We start from the raw sequence: 24,248 nt of genomic DNA, 5'->3' as shown, positions 1-24,248 counted from the left end.
ATACCTTGCTTATCCCAAAAATGGCACACGATGGAGTGCAGGGAATAAAATTAATCGAAAATATCTTGCGCATGGTTCAAGGATTTATGGTGAGAACTATGAAGGACATCCACAGGCATTTAATCATTGAGAGAAATATAGTTTTTTTTTTTTCTTCAAAGATCACTGCACACTGGAGTTAGAGGAGAGAAAAAAATAGACAGCTAACACAGAGGGCTCAAATAAAACCATGACTGTGAAGGGAATAATGGCCAGTGAATTTTTATGTCTGTCTCCCTATGCGGAGATGTGTGTGTGAAATCGGGAAAGTGAAATACTCGGTGGGACTCGTGACTTTTCTCTCCACATTAATCTCTCATTAGAAAGAATCACTGTTCCACCACAATCGTTTCAACAACAAGCCCTTAGCAGAGTAAACCTCCACCTCCAGGTCCTAGAGACTCATCTGAGCCTTAGCTTCCTCAGGCAGAGATGATCTGTGCCTTTCCAAACTCCAGACTAGACCCCACAGAGACACAGCCACTAGAGAGCCCTAATCAGGAGGAGAATCCCAACCACTTAAAGACTGCTCAGAGTCATGCCACAAGGGGCGAGAGAGGAAACGGTTCAGCAGAGTGTGAAAAACAGCACAAGGCACATGCTCTGACTTGCGGATAAATTGAATTTGAAGGGAGCTCACGTAGATACATAAGGCGTATATATATGTAAGAATATGAAGATTAACGTTTACAAAAAAGAACATCTTGTTCATACATAGGGGATAAACAGGCAGTAAACATACCTCCTGTATCTAGAGGAGGCAGACTTTAGAGCTAGCTACTAGCTAATGTTTGGAAAACACTACAAAAGTCACGACAGCTAACTTACATATACAATAATTTCGCATACATGACATTTATAAGCTAAGAACCTATAGTTACCAGATGTAGCACAAAGTTCTTGAAATGCTTTTGTTTTATATAAGAGATAAAATTCACAATTCTGTTTGTTTTTTTTTTTTTGCATTTGTCACAGTGTTGCTTAGACACCAAATTTTTCTACATCTCTAATGCTAGCTCTGTCTAGATAATAATAATGATAATACAAGCTGATGTCAATACAAAACAATACTGATGTCACGTCTTGGCACGACTAATTACAATTCTGGTTTATGAGATGTCCATGGCTGTCTTTTGTCCTTTTTTCTTTCTTGCTACATTTTGTGTAAATTTCTACAAACATAAATGACTTGACAATTCATATACGGAAACAGTTATTCACCTGAAAGACCAAGGCTTCCGAGGATCACCATCCCATTCATTAATCAATACCAGGACTTCTGAGGATCACCGTACCACTCATCAGGCAACACCAGGTCTTCTAAGGATCACCAGCCCATTAATGAGGCAATACCAGGACTTCTGAGGATCACTGTACCACTTATCAGGCAAGACCAGGGCTTCTGATTATCACAATACCACTCATCAGGCAACACCAGGTCTTCTAAGGATCACCATCCCATTAATCAGGCAATACCAGGACCTCTGAGGTTCATTATACTGCTCATCAGACAACATCAGGGCTTCTGAGGATCATTATCACTCCACCACTCATTGGGGCGCAGTGAAAGAAAACATCCTCTGCTCTGAGGTCCAGGTCCTCTACTCATAGATTTGTGTACAAAATGGACAAGCTTAATCTACAGTTTTCTGAACAAACAGGACACATGACTCACAGAACATTATTTTCAACAAGACGGTTAAACTCGCCAATCGCCAAATAAGCTATCAAGCTAAGAAGCTGCATGATATACTGGTAACAACAACGTTAGGAGTTTTGCATTTACATACATAATGCCTTGTGTGCCAACTCTCAATCTATTAACAGACACGGTTCCCCTTCTCACTGTACTTTCACAAAGACAAAAAAGATTCCCTGTTCATATTTAAAATGAGAAAAGGAGACTTACAAAGCAAACATGATGCCAGAGTAAGCTTGATAGTCAGCTCCTGACTTTAGTGTCAATTGTCCCTCCCTATTTCCTGCATGCAGTCTTTATGTGTAGCCCTTTGGTGCTCCATCACTTCAGCAAGGTCTTGCTGATTTCTCAGAACTTCAAGAGTGAGAACAAGGATGTTGCAACACTAGGAGTCTCGCAGGTGAGAGATTCTCAAAGAAGTTCAGTAACGGTTTGAGTGGACTAAACCTATATGACCATGACAGAGGCAGCTGCTCAGACACACATTATCAGTGGTGGCTCTTATCAGTGGTGATACCTTGCTTATCCCAAAAATGGCACACGATGGAGTGCAGGGAATAAAATTAATCGAAAATATCTTGCGCATGGTTCAAGGATTTATGGTGAGAACTATGAAGGACATCCACAGGCATTTAATCATTGAGAGAAATATAGTTTTTTTTTTTTCTTCAAAGATCACTGCACACTGGAGTTAGAGGAGAGAAAAAAATAGACAGCTAACACAGAGGGCTCAAATAAAACCATGACTGTGAAGGGAATAATGGCCAGTGAATTTTTATGTCTGTCTCCCTATGCGGAGATGTGTGTGTGTGAAATCGGGAAAGTGAAATACTCGGTGGGACTCGTGACTTTTCTCTCCACATTAATCTCTCATTAGAAAGAATCACTGTTCCACCACAATCGTTTCAACAACAAGCCCTTAGCAGAGTAAACCTCCACCTCCAGGTCCTAGAGACTCATCTGAGCCTTAGCTTCCTCAGGCAGAGATGATCTGTGCCTTTCCAAACTCCAGACTAGACCCCACAGAGACACAGCCACTAGAGAGCCCTAATCAGGAGGAGAATCCCAACCACTTAAAGACTGCTCAGAGTCATGCCACAAGGGGCGAGAGAGGAAACGGTTCAGCAGAGTGTGAAAAACAGCACAAGGCACATGCTCTGACTTGCGGATAAATTGAATTTGAAGGGAGCTCACGTAGATACATAAGGCGTATATATATGTAAGAATATGAAGATTAACGTTTACAAAAAAGAACATCTTGTTCATACATAGGGGATAAACAGGCAGTAAACATACCTCCTGTATCTAGAGGAGGCAGACTTTAGAGCTAGCTACTAGCTAATGTTTGGAAAACACTACAAAAGTCACGACAGCTAACTTACATATACAATAATTTCGCATACATGACATTTATAAGCTAAGAACCTATAGTTACCAGATGTAGCACAAAGTTCTTGAAATGCTTTTGTTTTATATAAGAGATAAAATTCACAATTCTGTTTGTTTTTTTTTTTTTGCATTTGTCACAGTGTTGCTTAGACACCAAATTTTTCTACATCTCTAATGCTAGCTCTGTCTAGATAATAATAATGATAATACAAGCTGATGTCAATACAAAACAATACTGATGTCACGTCTTGGCACGACTAATTACAATTCTGGTTTATGAGATGTCCATGGCTGTCTTTTGTCCTTTTCCTATACAACAGCACTACATAATACTCAAATCCGATTGGTCCGATTTTCTGTGACAGAAGCTCTGACAGTTCCTTTAGGTTTAAGTAACAGGTTAACAGTAGTGTGCGCATTCTAATATTATTTCTATAAGAACAGCTTACACAGGGATTTGAGAGATGCTTATTTAGCATTTTGGGAAGGAACCTCAAGTGTTACTGGTATGTACCTGTCAGAGGTGAAACTCTAACTTTCCCTATGGGTCTTCAGGGCAGAATAGATTGTCCTTGAAAATTCAATAAATGGCCGTAAGAAAAACACTGGAGGGAGAATTAAAGTGTATACATCATAGCAGGATCTAACTTGCTCCATTGAGATTCCACACATAAATGTGCTTTATAAACAATAAAATGTCATTGTTTAATAAATACAAAACTATAATTGCTAGCAAATGACTCTGGTGTAAAAAGAATAAAACACTTGCTAAAACATGCTGTTATTAGAAAATAATCCACTTAAGGGTGATAAGAACTACGCTGTCATTGAATATTTTCCTATAACCGCCAACCCCCAAGTGTGTTATTGCGTACAAACAGTATAAAAGGCTTAAATGCTGTTGAATAATTCATGACGTCATTATTAGCATGGCTCTACAAAAGTCACAATGTTTTTGCAAAAACAAACCAGCACTTAAGAAACAGTTAAAGTTAGTTTCCTGTCAATCATATTCCCTGTTCCATTTCATTCCTCCCACACCACACATCTCCTCTTCGCTGTCGAACAGCATCAGATCAACGCTGACTCCTACTGCAGACGGCTGCAGGATGGCACTGTCGAAGGAGGAATTACCATTGACTTATGCAAACACTATTCCTGCACAATAATGAAAGCATAAGAGACAGGCCAGGAGAGATAGGGCGCTGCGCCGTAGAAGAAAGAAACTAACACTGTTCTCAGAGAGTTCCTATCTGCAGAAAAAGTCGCCCAGAAGCCTCAGGCAGTGATAGTCACTGCTTGGCTGCGGTCCTTACTTCTGATTTTTGGTAACCAAATCGCATGCAAGACAAGTAAGAGTGGCACTGCAGCACGGGGGATGTCATGGACTCAAACAAACACATCATGTACACACATGCACAATGCAGTTTTGTTTTTCAGCTCACTGAACAAGGGGAAGCAGAGTGTCTATGTGTGTGTGTTTAGAAATTAAATGAGACAAGACAATGCTAAAAAGAAAAACAAAATACATACAGTTCACAAATATACACGAATATATAAAAAGTCATCTACACGTCTTCTTACGGTGTTTATAAAATAGCTGACGTGAAAGTGCCGCGTGTTCATTGCAGTGATGTTTGGTCTTGATTTAGTTAGTCTTGTTTTGCCTACAAGACACTGAGAATGAATTAAAATGGTGTCAATTTCATTATCCAGTCCAAACACTGGCAGATAAGTAAGTAACAGTAGTTATGAAAGTAAGATAAGTAAATGACCGGTTCTTAATTGCATTCCTGGGGAAAGTGTTCTTATGAAGTATCAGGGTGATATGAGAACACAGACAATATAAAGGTTTGAGATATATTAAGGTTTGAGATATGCTAACTTGCCTTTAGGCTAGCTGGTTCCAGTTAGCATAAAGTTACTACAGGAGGTTATTGCTAGCAAGGAAACCTACCCAATGCAAAATGCCTTTATCACTTCATGTTTTCAGATTAGTCTGATCCAAATCCTACTGACTAGCTAGTACTGGTCTCTTCCATGGCATAATAGCTAATTGTCTCAAAAACTAATGTGCTTCTCCCAAAAGCCAGAACACAGTAACTTTTTCTAACATCATATACTGTAGCATAGAAAATTGCTTGAAGCAGAGAGCTAAATTTTAGAAATTTGAGGCTGTCACAACTAAACTGAGTTGTTTAATTAATTCCTGTCTTCATTTGATCACTTATTGATATTGAGTTTGAATTAAAGTTTTGATTTATTTTACCCATGCTAATTTTGGAAATGGATTTCAGATGATAGCAAGAATGGACATAAAAGGAAAAAAGTCCAAGTGAGAATTACCAAATGAAGCTGAGAATCACCTAGCGTTCTTGCTAATCTCCATTTATTCCATCTGATTCACCAAGGATTTTTGATCCTTGAATACGATATCAAAATATCAAATATCACCTCTCTCTAAAGTGGAACTCTTAAAACCACCCATTTGAAGAGCAGTTGAATTCCCCCATGCTGCGACTCTACTGCTCTCAGTCAGAGAGGAAAATGGCAGTGTGGTGATGCTATCAGACAAACTGATAGCACTGTAGTGCTGATACAACGGAATTACACAGAAAACAGCTCCAACCATGACCAAATTTGACAATTTCTCCATGAAGGTCAAAAGAACCCTGGCTACAAGAGTATTGCGGTCAAATGACTCTCAGTCAGGCCTCAGTGCACATGCTCAGTGCTCTCTGCTTAATTTAGTCATTGAGTGGATTGATTGAACAAAATAAGGGAGTATCAACGGGAGAAGAAATTGAGGAAAGAATTGGAGGAGCAGACTGCAGAAGGAGAAGGGATCATCGGAAACGAATAATCTGTCCTCTGCTCATCCCCGCATAGCAGCCAAGGCTCCCTGGTGAGGAATAAAAGCCCTTGCGTGCAACAAACTGCAAGCAGATTCGTGCGCAGCAGTAGAAATGAGGAGCAGGGAAAGGTGGAATGTTGAGTATGAACAATAATACTCCCAGCTGCTGGAATACACACACATACATACACACACAGACGCACACACAAGGCAAACACGACTGTTTCTCCACTGTGATTTACATAGGTCCCAAAATGGCGAGTAATTGACTGAGCGGCTAATCTGCTTAACTGAAACTGATTGTTCATACACAGTAATGACACCAGCACTTATCAGGCTGTTGTGAATTACTGATAGCACACCATGTGCATTTAATCTCACAAACGAATTAAACGGGCCACATAAATTTCTGACATATCTGTCATTACTGCCCAGAAGGATTCCTATCTTTATGAACAGAACCGTAAATGACTGGAAAACAGTGCGTGGGATATAAAATGTATACAGCAAGAGGTAAAGAGCAATGGTGGGAAAGAAGTGAATTAGTAAGTTATCTTAATGTACAAATTGGTAATGACACAAAAACAGCAGAGGAGGTTAACAGATTAGGTTGTACCAATTCCATCTTTTCATTCTGGTTCTGATATCGATGCCATTACCGATGCCAGTGCCTTGAGTGAAAATCTGTTTTTGCTTAATCATCAACACTAATGTCTTCTGGTCTCAGAAACGCAACTGTTCAAATGTTGTACTGATCTATATATGACTTCATACTTGACTTGAAAGACTCAGGAAAACTGCATGCATGATTTTTTTTTTGTGTAGAAAAATGTATTGTTTGTTGAAGTAAAATCAAAGGATTTTCTCCAGCCAACTTATTCTGGTAGCCTGAGCACTCCATGCTCTTGACAGCAATCCTGGTCTACATAAAGTAGGCATCCAACAAAATGGTGGCACCAAGACAAAGACAAATAACTCAACCCAGAGGAGCCTTGACTTTTGAATTCACTAGGATAATTTCAATTTTTGATTCCAAGGATCATCCTGGGACCCCCTTTCTGTTCACGGCTGTAAAAAATGAAACCCACCTTCCCTTCCATTAAGCCCACAGCCTTCAGATTCTCTAAGCAGAATTTGTATGATTTTGTTGCATCACAATAAAGAAGGTGAGAATTGGCAAGAACCTTGACAAGAAGCACACGTCTGAGGAGAGGTTGTGCAAAATGGTGGACCTACAGTATGTGTGTTGGAGAGAATATAGGTGGCTTTTGCAAACTGGTTTGCTCGATTTCCCCCAAAACAGGTTCTTTTCTGACCATATGAAAGGTTCACAAGAAAGCACAAACCAACATTTATCAAGCTTGGATGCTGCTGGTTCTATTCACACAAGTATGCAAGACAAGCCTTTCTTTAGCATCTCTGCAGTACGTATTTACCAATATAAAGAAGTCTCACTTTGATAAATTAATGTGTCTGTTATCTTGACACAAACAGACAAGTCCATTCCATGGATTTCACCTCTATTACACACCACAGTCAACATACTGAAAAGGCTTGTCTCTGCATTGAATTCTGAATTTGAACATTCCACTACAGATGAAGTGAACAGAAAATAGGCAAGCAAATCTCAGCGTGGCTCAGGAGAAGAAGAAGCACGAGCTGAGGCTGACGCGTGGGTCAGAGCAGACTGTGGATGGCTGACGTGATGGCTGCCCTTGCTCTGTGCTTACTTTACGCTAGTGTGCCTGATCCTGATGGGAAGTGACAAAAGCCTGAATGTTGCAGAGAATGGCAGGGGAGTCTTGCTGTGAACGCAGCACGAGAAAAGCCTTTGCTGGCCTAGGATTGCCCCCCGGGTGCGGTACGGATCTCTGAGCAGTGCACCGTCCTCTTTTATCCAGGGTGTATGAGTCGTACCAACTGACAAACCTTGTCAGACATAGCTTGAGATCTAAACTGAGGCAAGTAGAAAAACATGGACAAAACAAATATACACAATGCAGACGCAAATTTCGGTGTGTGAGCTTGCATCAGCTGAGAGCGAGAGAGAGCAGTGTTTTCTTTTAACTGGGGGATGGGTGCACACACACACACACACACACACACACACACACACACACACATATAGACACACAGAGTAACACCACGGTTTGTGAATGCTCTTAGTCTGTATTTGTGTCAGTAAAGAGCCGGAGGACAGGTCTCCCAGAGAGACACAAGCACTGGCTGGACAAAAGCCAGGACGCGGCTCATCACAATGTAGCGTGTGTACTGCCACTGCTGCTCTCAGGTAGCAATTCTGCCCTCATCTACCTCTCATTATCATCACTATCATTCACACCAGCATCCATTAACGAGTCTCAGGATTCTAGCAGCAGCTCAGTTCCAAGTAACCCCCAACCCTTTGACAAGACCTTCCCCCAGTGACACCTCTTCAGTTCTTCCCCTTGCTAATTATGCAGCCTGAATGAACACAGCTGTTAATATTTTTAAAGCAACACAGGCTCGGACTCACAGGCGTTGGTGACAGCGAAGCTGTTAGCTGTCTCAATGTTGTCGACGTGGGGCACCAGGTTAAAGGGCGCCTCCGACGCATTTGGGCTTGTGTTGTGCAGAAATATGGCCAAGCGAAAGGCAGTGTACTCCTGATCTGTGTTTCTGATGAACAACCCGCCTGCAGAGGTGAGACAGAGAGAGACAGAGAGAAAGAGAGAGAAGAGAGACAGAAAGAGAGATAACAATTATATTTTGTGCCAAATAAGAGGACTTTAATTTAAGTATGGCTTAACATCCAAAACATGACGTGAAGAGAAAACAAAGGTCCAAAGATCCAAAATGAAAAGTGAAAACTGTTGTGCGCACAATTTGCATGATTTCAAACTGATAACACATTTAATTTTTTTTTTTTAATTAAAAAGTTGAACACAGTATTGTATTAAATAAATGACTATAAAGTGGGACAGACTGACATAAATTCATTCTATTTATTTATTTATTTATTTATTTATTTATTTATTTATGGGGGGGGGTGTAGGAAACGTGACACAGAGGCTGATGCAGCACTGGAATACAATTAAGGAAGGCACTTTGGAGTGACAGAGGAATGCGCGCAAAACGCAAAAGCGCGTGCTGAATTCCAAAAAAGAAATTTGCGCAATAAAAAAGGGGCATGTCATCAAAAAAGACTGTAAAGTTGATTTTTATTTTATTTTATTTATTTTTTTTTGCTCTTCTGGTAATATAATAGACCTACCCGCTCTGTTCAAGCAGAGCATCCCAGTTAGTGGCGTTTAGGGCGCACTGCAGTGGCGCTCGCCGGATTACGTGACAGTGAGCGGATGGCAGGATTCACACCGATCGATTAACATTAATAAATACACTCCACTATTTAACACACATGCGCGCTCACAATTTACGAGTCTTGCCTTTCCTTTTAAGACGTGCCTCAAGAAAGTTGACACCATGCGTTCAACCATGCGTACTTTTGTAATCACGGAGAAGATGAAGGAAGGATGATGCGATCTCTCGGGGAACCTGGACGCAACTCACCGATTTGAACGCTGCTCGGAAAAGCCCCCATGGCGAGTCCGCGTACGCAGGAAAATATCAGTAAAAGCTGATGGCAAGAAATCCTCATTTTGTTCGGCTAAAACTATGGAGAGACGTGGAGCATGACGTCAGCCGGGTGAAAAAGGAACGGGAAACGGGACAGGCAGATATCAACAATCCATCTCCATCTCCGCCGCTGCTGCTGCTGCTGCTGCTGCTTTTCCCCCTGCAGTGGCGCGAACCCTGGTGCAGAAAGTCCGACCGCCAGCAGACGCTCCACATGCAAGACAAGGGGTGGGGGAGTGGGGACCTCGGTACACGGTGTTGCCAGATTGCGTGCTTTTACACTCTATTTCACACAAGTAACCGGTCGCTGTATTATGAACTTCCTACTACTGGTTGCCATAGTAATAACAATCCGTGTAATAACAACCACAATCAGTGACTTTACAATATACTTTCTTTCTGCTAAAATAAACATTCTAGGGAGGGAGCAGGCGTTTGGATATAAAATTAGCCATTGTATATATGTATTATTGAATTTAATTCAGCTCTAATTTATTTGTATAGCGCTTTTAACAATTGACATTGTCTCAAATCAGCTTTACAGAACATAATCATTAAACAAAAGGTTGATATAATGAATAATATCAATATTAATATTAGATATATTCAGATGTGTTTGTATTTTTCCCCAATGAACAAGTGTGAGGTGACTCAGGCGGATCTGGCAACATAAACTCCCTTGAATGGTAAAGGAACTAACCTTGAGAGGAACCAGACTCAAAGGGGAACCTCATCCTCATCTGGGTGACACTGGAGGGTGTGATTATAAATATACACCGATAGATATACACCTAATACATATACATATATTATATATAATAGGAAATGAAGGAGAAACTGTGTGTGTTCTTTACCAGCTGTTTTTCACTACCATTGGACGTTGCTGCACCACCAAGACACTTCACTTTCCTTAAAGAAAAAACCTTTCTAACTTTTTCGCATCGTTGAACACGACCAAGACCCTAAATGAAAATGTATAGTATACTTATAAGCAATAAGGTAATTGTGTATGCAGGTTTTCATTCCAGCCAAGCAACTGATTCCACCTGTTTAACTTGCTCCTATTTAATGAGTGAACTTCTTTAGAATAAAAAGCTTCACCCATACCAGCCTGTTGATACTGGTCACCTCTGCCTATGCTGAGTTTTATATTGTTTCTGTTTATTGTGTGTCAAGTGAATTCTTAATAGAAAGTGCAAAAGTATGCAGTGTGGTGACCCTGGTGAAAGAAACCCTGACTTAGTGCACATAGAACTGAAGGGTTCTCACCAAAGATAGTCTCGTTCACTGCAGCATCCTCATGAATACCTTTGTTTGGGGCAAACTCACTGCATTTGGTGTTGATTTTTAATGCCCAAGCTTGTTGATGCTGCTCTGCTCACCTGCACGCTATTAAAGATACAGTTTAAATGTCATAATATTGCAGAAAGATGCTTTAGATCCCTGATATTTTACTTTGATTGTCTTCATTATGTAGCTTTGTAGAAGCCAACATTCTGTTTTCCTATTTAAGCTTAGACAAGAATTTATAAAATTTAATGCGGCCTAGGGCTTTCAAGCCACATGCACCAAATTCGGAGATGTTGTCTGAAGTTGACCTGGTCTGAAGTTTGTTGCTGTTACTTTTCTAAGCGATCCGAGTACTGGTACTTCTGGTACCGGGTCTCAAAATGGCCTTTTTTCCCATAGACTCCCATTATAAACTTTGGAGGTTTATAACTCGGCAAGCTTTCGAACTATCTACCCCAAACTCAGCCAGCTCCTTTAGGGTGATACTCTGAACAAACTGGTGAACTTAAATTGGTGTACCGACTGGCCTTCCGGTTGTGCCGCAGCCCCGCCCCCAATATATGCAAAACCAAAAACTTTTTACAACATGGACATGTGACATATAAAAACACTCACAACAATGAGGGGAACTTCCTCACGTGTATTCTGATGACGTCACGTGACGTCACGTGACGTCATGTGAAAATAAAACATTTTGCCCAACATGGGCATGTGATATATCAAAACTTCCTCAGGAGTATTCGGATGACGTCACATGCTCGTCTCTACTTGCCTCCAAATGTTTTGACACCCTATCTTTCTGTCCACTTGCCTCCAAAAGTAACACTGACCCTTATGTCCACTCGCCTCCAAAAAGCACCGGCCTTTGCGAATACTTGCACCGTCAAAGCCAACATCAAAGTTTGTCGCGACGAACATTTCAAATCTAGTTAAACGTGAAATATGTCCAGATCGTTAATGTCATGTTGTCTGTCCTCATGCATTTTACAGCACTAACATATTAGTGCTGTATAATCCATCATCAGTCCATCATCAACATACCTGTTAATTAAAGGATACAGTTTACATGAATGCTACTTAAAATATGAAAACTCATGAAAAGATGAAGATGAAAAGGGAAATGAAAAGGGCATTTTAATTTGGCATCCGACCAATAATCAATACTGAATGTATCCTTGTATTTTATTTAATAATACTGCTCTTTAAGTGGTCATTTTTCAGTTTTGTATTCACATTTACAGATTTGAAATTTTTCGTTATTGTTTTTATTTATTTGATTTAAAGAATGGTTTGGGGAAACACGGAGGCTCCAATCTGGCAACCCTGTGCACTGTAGAGAGGAGAGTCTACTGGGAGCCGCACGCACGCACACATGCGCCTTTTTCCTGTGCCGTGCATTCCTTTAGGCTGTTATCAGTGCACTTTCTACAGTGTAGAAAGACTATCGGTCAAGTGAGCAATCGTTTCTAACCCTATGCTAATGGTCTGCGGTCCTCGTTCTCAGTACAACAATAGGCAAGAGATACGAGGGATATTGCGCATTTGAACAGAGCGATTGAAGTTATAGTGATGGCATGAACATGATGGTGATGGGATGAACCTGATGGTGATGGGATGAACATGACATGCCGCATAACCCTTTTATTCCAAAATTTTTACACGTGAGAACAAAAAAAATAATAATACATTTTAGGGAAACAGAAAAGCAAAGCTATTTTGGTGCAGAGTTGTTGTGTTAATGTTTATGATTTTAATGCAGCTTACACAGCAGTGCACCCCAGACACGTCCATCATTGCAGTCTCTACATGGTAAAGCTACTAAACTGTCCATGATCCTTTACAAGAGCATCTCTTTTAAATCCTTTACATGAGAGGAGCTTTAAATTAGCTATATAGACTACAATATTAAACGTACTTCAGTTGTTTCTAATGTCCAGTTATGCACCTTATTATGAACCTTCCAGATGAGTTAACATGCTCTATATGTATATTTTGATCACAAAATAGTTAAACTGTGACAATTGTATTATGAAATGAGTAAGATACAGACATTGAATTAGACCATTGAGACTACAGGAACTTAAGTATGGAGATTCATTCATTCATCTTCAGTAAGAACTTTGTCCTGGTCAGGGTCACAGTGGATCTGGAGCCTTTACTGGGTACAGTGAGCGTAGGACAGGAATACATCCTGGATGGGATGCCAGTCCTACACAAGGCATAATGCTCTTTCCAATCCTCCTAGCATGTTTTTAGGACATGATAGGAATATAAGGACACGGGAGAATATTCCAGCTCAGGACTGAACTGGGGACCCTGGATATATAGTGTAGCAAATCTATCTGCTCTACCAATGTGCTGCGGTAAGCATAGAGGACCTACTAAAGGAAATATCTTCTGGAGTTCTAACATTTCAACACTAACATGTCTATAGCATTGTCCAACTAATTCTTAAGGCGAACATACCTTTTAATCCTTCATTCCTGCCATAACATCAGGAACAATGTTGTTGTTTTTAAGTTATACAATACAGTATGTGGTAACATGAATTAGGTATCTTAAGGTCACAGTACAATAAATAATGTCTATGCATTACATTGTTGGCTGCCTGAAATATTACCTGACAGCTGTGCCTTCATATAAAAAAATAACACGTCACTTGTCATTAAAATATAACCACCAGGTCACCTTAGAGACACCGTACTTTTTGTATATCTTCATTCAAATGCAGAGTGGAAACAGGAAGCCAAACAGCAGCTATACTACCTAGCTAGCCAGTTTACATAACATTTTAGCTGTCTCTATATCAGATATTTCTGTGTTTACACAATCATTTGGATCGAAAGACCACAAGGACTACAACAAAAAATAATTATGAGCAATGGTGTTAAGCTATGTGACCCGTATGTGGTTAAGCCGATGAAGTGGCCCGCTGGCCCACCCTCGACTGGCCTGGTGTTTACACCTAAGAAAAAACCTGAAGACATACAGTACAAGTCATTAGATCTATAGATGTACTTTGTGGCCACATACATGACATGCAATATACAAAGGAGTTCCTGATGAACTCTTTGGATTGCCTGAAGCCAAAAAAAGCCTGTGCATGGCTTGGTTTTTGTTAAGGGCAGAAGGTGTAAAATAAAACTGTATATAGCTTTGATCTAGCATTCTGCTTGTAAACGTTTTGAGTCCAAATGTGTGCACATCCACATGTCACATGACCTAAACATCTTTTTATTCATACGAATTGTGATGTTTACATCCGTTGACATATTTTCTGTGTCACAAAAATATGTCTGGGGACAAAATGTGTACTGATGACATATTAAAGGCTTTGACGCTGTCTTAAATCTTAATGTCTGGAACAAAAAAGGTTTTAATATCTTTTGAAAGATTCTCTTATCACCAGGGTATTAATAGGCCCTTAAATAGAGACATCCACCTTCAATTTCATTTCGCAACTGCGTTTTCATTCACCTACTTCTCTGTTTTACCCTTCACAGTGTCCCACTGTGACCAGGCAGCACTTATAGAGGAGGCATTGATTTTTGCTGTAGTCAATATGCAAACACTGTGGAGGAGGTTCACGGTTCACTCAGTGGATATTCATCAAACCAAATGCAGTTCACAGATGACTTTTATTTTCAAAACACAGCCTGAAGCGAGGTAAATGAAAAATGAGTTCTAAATGTCACTAAAGCTAATGTTGCCCCCCCCCCCCCCCAACACACACATACACACAAAATCAATTTTCAGTTAGGTGTTTTTTGAGTAAATATTTGACAGCTTGTGGCCTATCCATCTTTCTGTCTGCCTGTCTGTATGGGTTTGGTCAGCCTGTCTGTCATCTGTCTGTCTGCCTGTCCGTCTGTCTGTCTGTCCGTCAGTTTGTCCCTCTTTCCCACACAAAATGATTTTTCATGTTTTACATTGTTATCTTGTTGCAGTATTTATTTTTTTGCATTTCTTTTTTACTTACATATGTCTTTACATAGAAGTTTATTAACACTCATTAGATGAGTAGTCACGTAAAATCATACTACTGGTCTACTGGTGAATCTGAAAAAAAAATTCTGTTCAGTGAGATAAACTGAATAAGAATTAACGTAAAAAGATTTACACATATGTCATTAAAATTGCAAGCACATGATTCTCCTTTTAAACCCCTACCAGTGAAGGCACATATATCATTTCTTTCTGTGATAGTTGTACTCATGTTTGTCACACGTGACTCAAAAAGGGCTTCGACAGAATGCAGACGTCACACCAAGACTCTTGGCCCAAATCTAATTTTGAGAGACCACAAGCTCCTGTTAATATTGCAGAGTATGCTTGATTCTGAGATAATCTTTTTTGACACAAAATCCACTGAAAATGTGAGCAATTTCACCAAATTAGTTAATTATTTTCTCTGCAGTTGTTTTTGACATCCCGTGACTTTTAATGCACCATGTTGTGATCAACAGGAAATGACACATATTTCCAGCATTAAACTGAGCACATACATCCTTGATATCTACCACTTAACTCAGTTAAACTTATACAGTCTCCCGCTGATGTTGTAAGTTAATCCTCTTACAAAGAAATGAATGGTCCAGAATTATTATGGTAGGTTTATTTTAATAGAAAGAGACAGAATTGCAACAAAAAATCCAGAAAAAAAAATATTAAATAAAAGTTATAAATGGATTTGTATTTGATTGAGTTTTTTTATCCTCAAGCAAAACGTGACTTGGTGGTCACACTTGATGGAGAAACCTTTTTTGTTAAGCACAGAGGTCAGATATTTTTTGTAGTTGGTCACCAGGCTTGCGCACATCTCAGGAGAGACTTTGGTCCACTCATCTTTACAGATACTCTCCAAATCATGAAGATTTCCAAGCTTTTGCCTGACAACTCGAATTTTCAGCTCCTTCCAGAGATTTTCTATGGGATTAAGGTCCAGAGAATAGCTCTACCACTCAAGGATCTCAATGTGCTGCTTTTTGAGCTACTACTTTGTTGCCTTGGCTGTATGTTTTTTGTCACTGTCAAAAAGCCAGGAGGTTCTCATCCAAGATTCTACAGTACGTGGCCCTGTTCATCTGCCCTTTGTTGCGGTGAAGTCTTCCTGTACCTTTAGCAGAGAAACAGCCCTAAAGAAGAATGTTTCCACCTCCATGCGTGACAGTAGGTATGATCTTCTTGGGGTCATATTCAACAATGCTCTGCCTAAAAAACTTCCCATCAAAAATTTTTTTTTTCTAAATTGTTTGTAGATATTTTGTCTCTTTCTGTTAAAATAAACCTACCATAAATATTCTAGACCATTAATTTCTTTATAAGCAGATAAACTTACAAAATCAGCAGAGGATCAAATAATTATTTTCCCCACTGTATATAATCAAGAATCAAGAAAAACTCAGAACTCATTTATTTATTAGTGCATTATTAGTGCATTTATTTTCAGCAAAAATGCTAAGCAAATGTCCTTGTTATTTCTTTTCCTTTTCTTTTTGTTTACTGGGTTTTTATAGTTATAAGAACACGAGCTTGCTCATCAGTAGCTCCAGTTTGAACCTAATCTGACTGATTATTTGCTTGTTTCCCTTTTAAAAAAACAAAACACACGAAGTGTATGAATCTTAATTCATTTGGATTTCTGTGTTCTTTACTACTAATTATCTTTAGCTGCTTATAATCTTTTTATGGTTGTCACAACCCACGGTACCATAAACATAACTTGCCTAATTAGTACACTGCATTGTGATCTTAGTTTAAGCCATTTAGGATGTGCTAGGTCTGTACAGATTTGTTTAACATCTTCATTTTACTGATTTTCCCTCCTGTCTGCTGCCTGATTTGATTTGGAAGAGAAACAGAGCTCGGGCTTGTTTAGGAGGCTTTTAATAAACCTCCAGCCTTATTACAGTAACTGTATATGTATGTATTACCGATCCATGGTTAAGACCATGAAGCTACATAAAACAAAGACAGAGCTAAGAGACTAAAGTAAGTTAATCCTAGCTACATAAAGTGCATCTGTGCGACCTGGTGCAATCAGTGCCAGACAAAAGACAAACAAATACAAGACATTACACAAAAGACAATACACAAAAGACAATACACAAAAGCAGCACCGACCAGAGTACATACTTTATGTTCTATATTGCATGTGCAGAAGTACTGGAATAAACGCATTAGTATTACAGTATAGCAGCAGTTATATGAGGTATTGTAATGTATTGTGCAATCGGCTGAAATGTGAAAGTCAGCATGTGCAAAGAGCAAAAACCGTGTGCAAAACAGCATGTAAACAGTTTGATATGGTGGTGCTGTTTACATGGATGTATACTGAAAGAGTGTGTATTTGGTGTGGGTCAGTGCAGTCCATACAGTTGAGTATGTGTGTGTGTGTTGTGCTCAGTACAGTTCTGTTCAGTTATTAAGGAGTCTGATGGTTTGTGGACAGAAACTGTTACACAGTCTGGTCGTAAGAGCCAGAATGCTTCTGTACCTTTTTCCAGATGGCAGGAGGGTGTAGAGAGTGAGGGGTGTGTGGAGTCATCCACAATGCTGCTGGCATTGCAGATGCAGCGTGTGGTATAAATGTCCATGATAGAGGAAAGAGGGGCTTCAATGATCTTCTAAGCTGTCTTCACTGTCCGCTGCAGGGTCTTGTGAGCCGAGATGGTGCAGTTCTCAAACTAGACAGTGATGCAGCTGCTCAGGATGCTCTCAATGGTACCTCTGTAAAACGTAGTCAGGATGGGGGGAAGGAGATGGGTTTTCCTCAGACTTGGTAAGAAGTAGAGTCACTGCTGGGCTTTCTTGGTGACGGAACTTGTGTTGAGTGACCAGGTGAAGTTATCCGCTAGATGAACAGCAAGAAATTTCTCTACAGAAGATCCATCTATGTTTGGTGGTGGTTGCTCTGTGTTCTCCTGAAGTCAACAACCATTACATCAAATGTGAGTCTAAACACAAGTTCTAAACAAAAAAAATAATAATTCTACAATTTGCATATCTGAAGTCATTATTGTTTGCTATACTTCAGTGACATGGCTTGTAGCCTCTTCAGTACTGTTGACACATCTTGACACGTGTCAAATCTTTTAAGCAAAATCACATACGTTTCACCTCCACTGTAAGACACTGTGTTTAAATTAAAAAATGCAAGTTTACCTGCTGCCTTAAAAACACAAGTCTCAACTCAATCAAGACTCACTAACAGACAAAACATTATAATTATAGTAATTAACAACATTAATTGGGGGCACGGTGGCTTAGTGGTTAGCACATTCGCCTCACACCTCCAGGGTCGGGGTTCGATTCCCGCCTCCACCTTGTGTGTGTGTGGAGTTTGAATGTTCTCCCCGTGCCTCAGGGGTTTCCTCCGGGTGCTCCGGTTTCCTCCCCCGGTCCAAAGAAAAAAAATCACTTGGAAAATAAAAAAGCTAATCTAAAACTATCTTTCGTAAATAAACACTTTTTTATTGGAGATTATCCAGTAACTCTGCTTGGCATAGAGCTGCATGAAACCCCCCTGAAAATAACAGATTTGTCTATAACAGCACACCTGCCATGTTTTATTCCTTATAAAACCTCCAGATGGCATGGACTTTCTTGCATTTTCTGCAGAATGTTTGTGCTGTTTAGTTGATTTTGATCAGAAATATCTGGAGCAAATCCATTAGTTAAAAAAACATAATTTCTCATATAATCCAGATATTTCTCATTTAAATGTTAGCAGTCATATAGAAGTATAAAGTAGAAAAATTGGACCTGCCAATTAGTATGATGCTTAAAACAATGACTAATCTGTATGTACTGTAGAATTATGACTGGGCGAACTATCTGAAAGAAAGGAAAGGATTTGTTTCGTCGTCTTAATTGTAGTTTCTAGTGAGGAGAAACAAGAGAAACTATAGCACATACCTCATGCGATGACAACTGTGAGGCCAGGACGCATGTGTTTAAAAATAAGGATGTTTTAAACGCTTTAAACGTGTGTTTAAACTTCTTCTGTTCTTTCGGGTTCCATGCAGCCATATTTTGCAGCACAACTGAAAGCCTGGATGAGAAAGTGAGTAGAATAAGTGCAAAATCATATTAGTTTCCATCTTAGAGTATACACATATTGTATACCATATAATAACCGTATATCACGGTTTTGGGGATGTTACACTCAAAGATGATGATTTACTTCCAAATTGTCCAATTAACTTTGTTTTGGGATTTTTTTCTAATGGTTCACTGCCAGTGCAAAAGTTTCTGAAACCCTAGAGTTTATGTTTTATTACAGTTTAATCAATATTACTGGCACAGTTGAAACAAAACGCTACAGAACAGCAATTACTTCAGGAAACCTAAATCTTCTTGGAACTTATTAAATGCTTGCTCTGAGATCCTAATGGGACTCTAAATGAGTGCTTTAATAAAGGCAGGAACACTTAGACAATGAGGCTGTTAAGCCTATAGACAGGGTGCTGGACATTGGTAGTAATAAATAGAAAACATACACATCTGATGTGCCTATTGATTTTAGCCTTTTTCTCAAATTTGTATTTTCTATATGTTCCATTTTGTAGAATTTCTCAATTCAATGAACACTGAACAATAAAATGTTCTCATTGTTTTTACCTTTTATTATTTAAAAAGATTTGATTTAAACAAAATGATCAAAATGGCTGTTCAAATACTTTCTTACAGTGGACCTTAAAATTTTTAATGTCTTTTTATGTAGTCACGTTTTTAGCTTTGGATTCAGACATTTGTAAATTTGGTGATAGCTGTACTTTTATTAGTGAGGTAGTTTGTCGTTTCAGATTATCTAATCTTAGCTCTATTTGGGAATTTACAATAATAGTTTATAGTCAGTTTTGCTTCATGATCTTGGCCACTGTGAGAAAGCATTATTTGAGGATCCCACTATCATGCAGATGAGTCTTTTGAGTCTGGTTCCTCTGAAGGTTTCTTCCTCATAGTGTCTCAGTAGTTGTTCTTTATCACTGAAAGTAACATACAGTAACAGGAAGATTAATTTGCGAATGTTCCACAACATAAACTGTAACTAGAAAAGGATGACATGTTATTTGTTATTAAAGGAAAACTATATTCGTTGTCATCAAATTGCTGTGATACAAGAATTAAAAAATAATAATAATAGGCTTTATTAATAAAATTAAAACATAATACGACTTCAGAATAAACGATGACGTTAAACTATGGAGATACTGTTGTATGCCTTACATATCACACCTCTGTGAAATAAGCCTTTTGCATTCGTACAACTTTACATCGCTTGAAGCGCTAATCCTTCAGGACACATTAAGACATTTATTTCATTCTCTAATTAAGGCATTTTGTTCCGTATGGCCAAATTAAATTTAAAAATCAGATGGCTGGGAAACCACAGAATGCTATGCTTAGACTTCTTATACTCTCTACAGACTGTTCAGTCAGAAACTGAGAGACTGTCATTTATTTATTTTTTAATCTTTTATCCACTGGACCCATCTGTCTGTGCGTGTCAAGTGTTTGTAGAGCAAAATAAGCCCGAGAGTCATTTAGTCAATTCCAACATGCACTTTAGCTTAGACAAAGTGAAGAAAATAACTTAATGTAGTTAAGCGGTGTCTAAGATCTAGTCTTTTTATAAGTCTCAATCCATTACAGTACAAGAGGATACCTGATTATCTGTGTTAAGGATCTGTTCTGTGTGTGGAGCTCATGTTCTTCCTTTGATAGCCTAATAACAGCAACTGTTAAGAATAGTTTCCACTAAAGTCTCCATCACTGAACAGTTGAGAATTTCTACAAGAAATACAAGTTGTACAAGTTTGATACAGAGAAACTTAAAAATGGAATGATGCTCATTGTAACACACATAGATCTGTTTGAATTTATACAGGTATAGAAGTGAAATTATTTATAATTACTCTATCCGGTGAAGGTGGGCTCGCTTCTGTGTCTGGTTCCTCTCAAAGTTTCTTCCTCTTTTCCCTACAGGGAGTTTTCCTTGGCACTGTCACCTCCGGTTTGCTCATTAGGGATCATTTTATATCCGGATTTCTGTAAAGCTGCTTTGTGACAATTTCTTTGCTATACAAAAGAAAGTGGACTGAATTGAATTAAATACAACAGGACTTTACAACAGGAAATGAATACAACAGGAAATGAAATGTTTAATTGGAATTGTGTAATTATATGTGTGTGTAATTAAATTTGTGAGCATATATGTGTGTGTGTGGGGTGGGTGTTAGGGGATGGGGGAGGGGATCACGGCAGCATTTCTTTCATTTGGTCTGCTGAAACATTTTCTATAATTTCTGAAGCGAACGTCTTCTGGGATGTGTTCACTGAAGCAGACCGACAGAGCAGCAGTGAAACACATGACATTTTCCCAGGCAATTTTCCTTTATGTCCACCCCAATACCCTCCTCCCTCACCCTCACCCTCCTCTGTTTAGGTTATTTCAAGAGGTGAGCTGACTCATAGGGGATGAAGGGGAGTATTTTTAGATATCATTTACCCCCCTCTCTGCAGTAAGCACACACACACACACACACACACACACAATCTCCTTTCATTAGTCTATACTAGCCATTAGAGCTAATAAGTATATTGATGTGTATAAAAGGGCAGAAGTCTTCTAAATACATAAAAGTTAATGGAGCACAAGAGGATACATACAAAATTGTAATAAAAGTTTTGTAATTTCTACTATGAGGTGAGAAGGAGAATAGAAAAGACCATTCTTGTTTCTGTATTTTTTACAATATCCTAATTAGGGCATTCATTACTGGTTCAGAAATCACAGTGGTACAGTAGAAAGCAATATAACCTCACTGGTTAGATCCTGGGTTTCTGGCTGTGTGAAGTTTCCCTCTAGAGCTTTTCACACTTGAAATACTAAACCGTGGGTCTTAAATGGAATCCTGGGTTATCTTGTTTCAGGTTTACACTCCTCATACTTTAGCAATTAATCCTGGAAATTCATAGTCTGATGTTACACACTATACAGTATCCTATTGTAGTATCTTATTTGAATATTTGCAATGTCAGCAACCATGATTGGATAAATACAGCGTGCGAGCACTTTAAATAACAGCTTGTCTCTCACTTTCACAACAGTGAGAAAAAAAATGTCACCACATAAATCCTCCTTGGCTGTTTTAAGCCTCCTGAGACGCAACATGGCAAGTAAACAAAGACAAAAAAAGACAAAAGAAAGGAAAACAATGATGGGAAAATTATATGAATATTTTAAACAATTCCTTTTAAGCATAGAGACTAAAAGCATGTGATTTGAGGGACATTTCTGATTGGGTGACTGTTGCTAGGGATCTTACTGTAACCTTCTAAACCAGGAAATTGGCTTCTAACCTCTTAAAATTACAAGTGTGAAATGTTTCTCTACCAAAGGATAAAAGCTATGTTTAGAAAAACCCTTTTGTGTCTTTTATTGTTTCTTCCCACCTAAATAGATAGCTTGTGCTATAGATTGGATTAGTTTTTCTTCTTTGTCTTCTTCTTCTTCTTATTATTATTATTATTATTATTATTATTATTATTATTATTATTATTATTATTATTATTATTATTATTATTAGTAGTAGTAGTAGTAGTAGTAGTAGTAGTATAAAGCTGAAGTAAAAATTGGTTTAATTTAGGCAGTAAGCTGGATGTTCACATGTAAATTTGAATGTCCTAAAGAGACATTGTTATATTGCAATGTTCAATTACCAGCACTGAGATATGTTTGATTCATGTTGTAAAGCTCTGTATTCATATATATCATTCACTCATTTTTCACTTGGAACTCCAGATTTATTTTACTTTTTTGGACCCAACTTGTGACCTGATTTGTCAGAAAGTCACTCAGCTTGTTTCTGGAAAAAAATAATAATAATCAACAACATTTTGAGTGGAGTGGATTACAGGTTATCTATCTTATCAGTATCCTCACCAGCATCTCCTAATTTTCTTTCTTTCTTTCTTTCTTTCTTTCTTTCTTTCTTTCTTTCTTTCTTTCTTTCTTTTATTTTATCTTTTATTTTTTTTTACCGACAAAACACCTCTAAACTCCTCTGTCCTGAAGATATTTTAATGCTGTGACTGATAAATATATCCTAACAAAATGCATCAGTACTTATACAATTATACATTGTTAAATATATTAGATTTCAGATTACTTGTGTTTGAGTGGTTGTGCATGAGTTGTTACTATAAAAACTGTAACATTGTCCATCACATGCCTACAGCCTGGCATCGAAGGTGGCAAGTCCACATGATTGCTTAATGTCACCAATTCTGTGCTGAGCTCAATTAGGTTATGTGGGTGGTCCAGTCACCAGATGCTTGCCTACAAACACAACACCCTGGTCAGTTCTGTAAACAAAGCTCTCCGTATGCTGTTCAGTCTACAGCCCTATCTTCACTTATAACCTCTGGCTGTGTAGTGATGTAAAGTTTAATGCTGTCAGCACAGATTGCATACTTGAAGGTTCTCAGCAGAGCTTCTGGGCTTTCTTAGGGTGAAGAGATTCACAATCCATGAAATCCTTAGAGCCGTATCAGACACGTGTCACTAAACAAAGACCCCATGGCATACCCAGGATCTGCCAGCGAAATCTAGGCTGACCTTCTCGACCTGTTGCCACTGAAGCATCAACCAGGAATAGCAAAAGGGAAATAAATAAATGAAGAAAATGGCTGTCTCTCAGTGGTGGATTGAACCAAGCTCTTACACCTCAAATCTGTGCAGTTCGCTCCTCTAGCACTCGATTAAAAATCTTATATGGTTTCTCTACTTCCACTAAATGAATAATTATACATTTAAATGCCAAGTAGCTTTACACATTGCTCACTTATATAGTGTATATAGTTGTGTGTGTGCACAGCTCATATGATTATGTGAAGGTGCAACATTCAGCCCACTGTATGCATGCATAGAAATGAGATCACGATCAATTCTACTCAACAAGACTTACTTTTAATCAGATGCAAGCTAATAGTGGGGAAATTAGTCACTGGTGCTGGGATGACACTGATAATATTGAGACTTTAGTTTAGTGCATCATAGTGATGTAAGAACAAGAGTTCTGATGGTTTTTTTCCCCTGTCACTCCAGTAAGCTCCAGTGCTTGTATTAAGTCCTCCCACCTCTGGGACACTGGGCCACCCCCAGGCAATAAACAGACTTGAGGAGAGATCACATACTGCTTACTTGGCGAATGTATTTAAAGATTTATTGATTAATTGATTGTTTTAATCATACACCCACAAGCTAGCATCTGCTGTACAGCCACTCAGCTCTCCTCTCAAGCAGAACATTTTAATTGAAGTCACAGCTCTCTTTCTCTTACATTTTCTCTCTGA

The 24,248-nt window shown here is 38.8% G+C and overlaps 1 protein-coding gene across 10 annotated transcripts in view; it reads right to left on the bottom strand.

Annotated features, from left to right (window-relative positions):
* The window catches only part of gria4b (glutamate receptor, ionotropic, AMPA 4b), a 106,655-nt gene extending 96,817 nt beyond the window's left edge, over nucleotides 1-9,838 (bottom strand). For 3 of the 10 annotated variants that reach the window (XR_009649818.1, XM_060891648.1, XM_060891649.1), the window contains exons 1-2: nucleotides 9,531-9,836; nucleotides 8,497-8,655 (exon numbers count right to left, since the gene is read on the bottom strand). Coding sequence is in view for 8 of the 10 variants with exons in the window: in XM_060891648.1 (XP_060747631.1) it covers nucleotides 8,497-8,655; nucleotides 9,531-9,618 (247 nt within the window). In the remaining 2 variants the exon portion in view is untranslated. Of the gene's footprint in view, nucleotides 1-8,496; nucleotides 8,656-9,530 lie in introns of all 10 variants that reach the window. The other 7 variants (XR_009649819.1, XM_060891646.1, XM_060891647.1 and 4 more) reach the window with 4 other exon arrangements.
* Nucleotides 9,839-24,248: the final 14,410 nt, after the last annotated feature.

This window comes from Tachysurus vachellii, chromosome 17, assembly GCF_030014155.1.
Source record: "Tachysurus vachellii isolate PV-2020 chromosome 17, HZAU_Pvac_v1, whole genome shotgun sequence".
NCBI lineage: Eukaryota > Metazoa > Chordata > Actinopteri > Siluriformes > Bagridae > Tachysurus > Tachysurus vachellii.
This window is presented reverse-complemented; position numbering and strand designations above follow the sequence as displayed.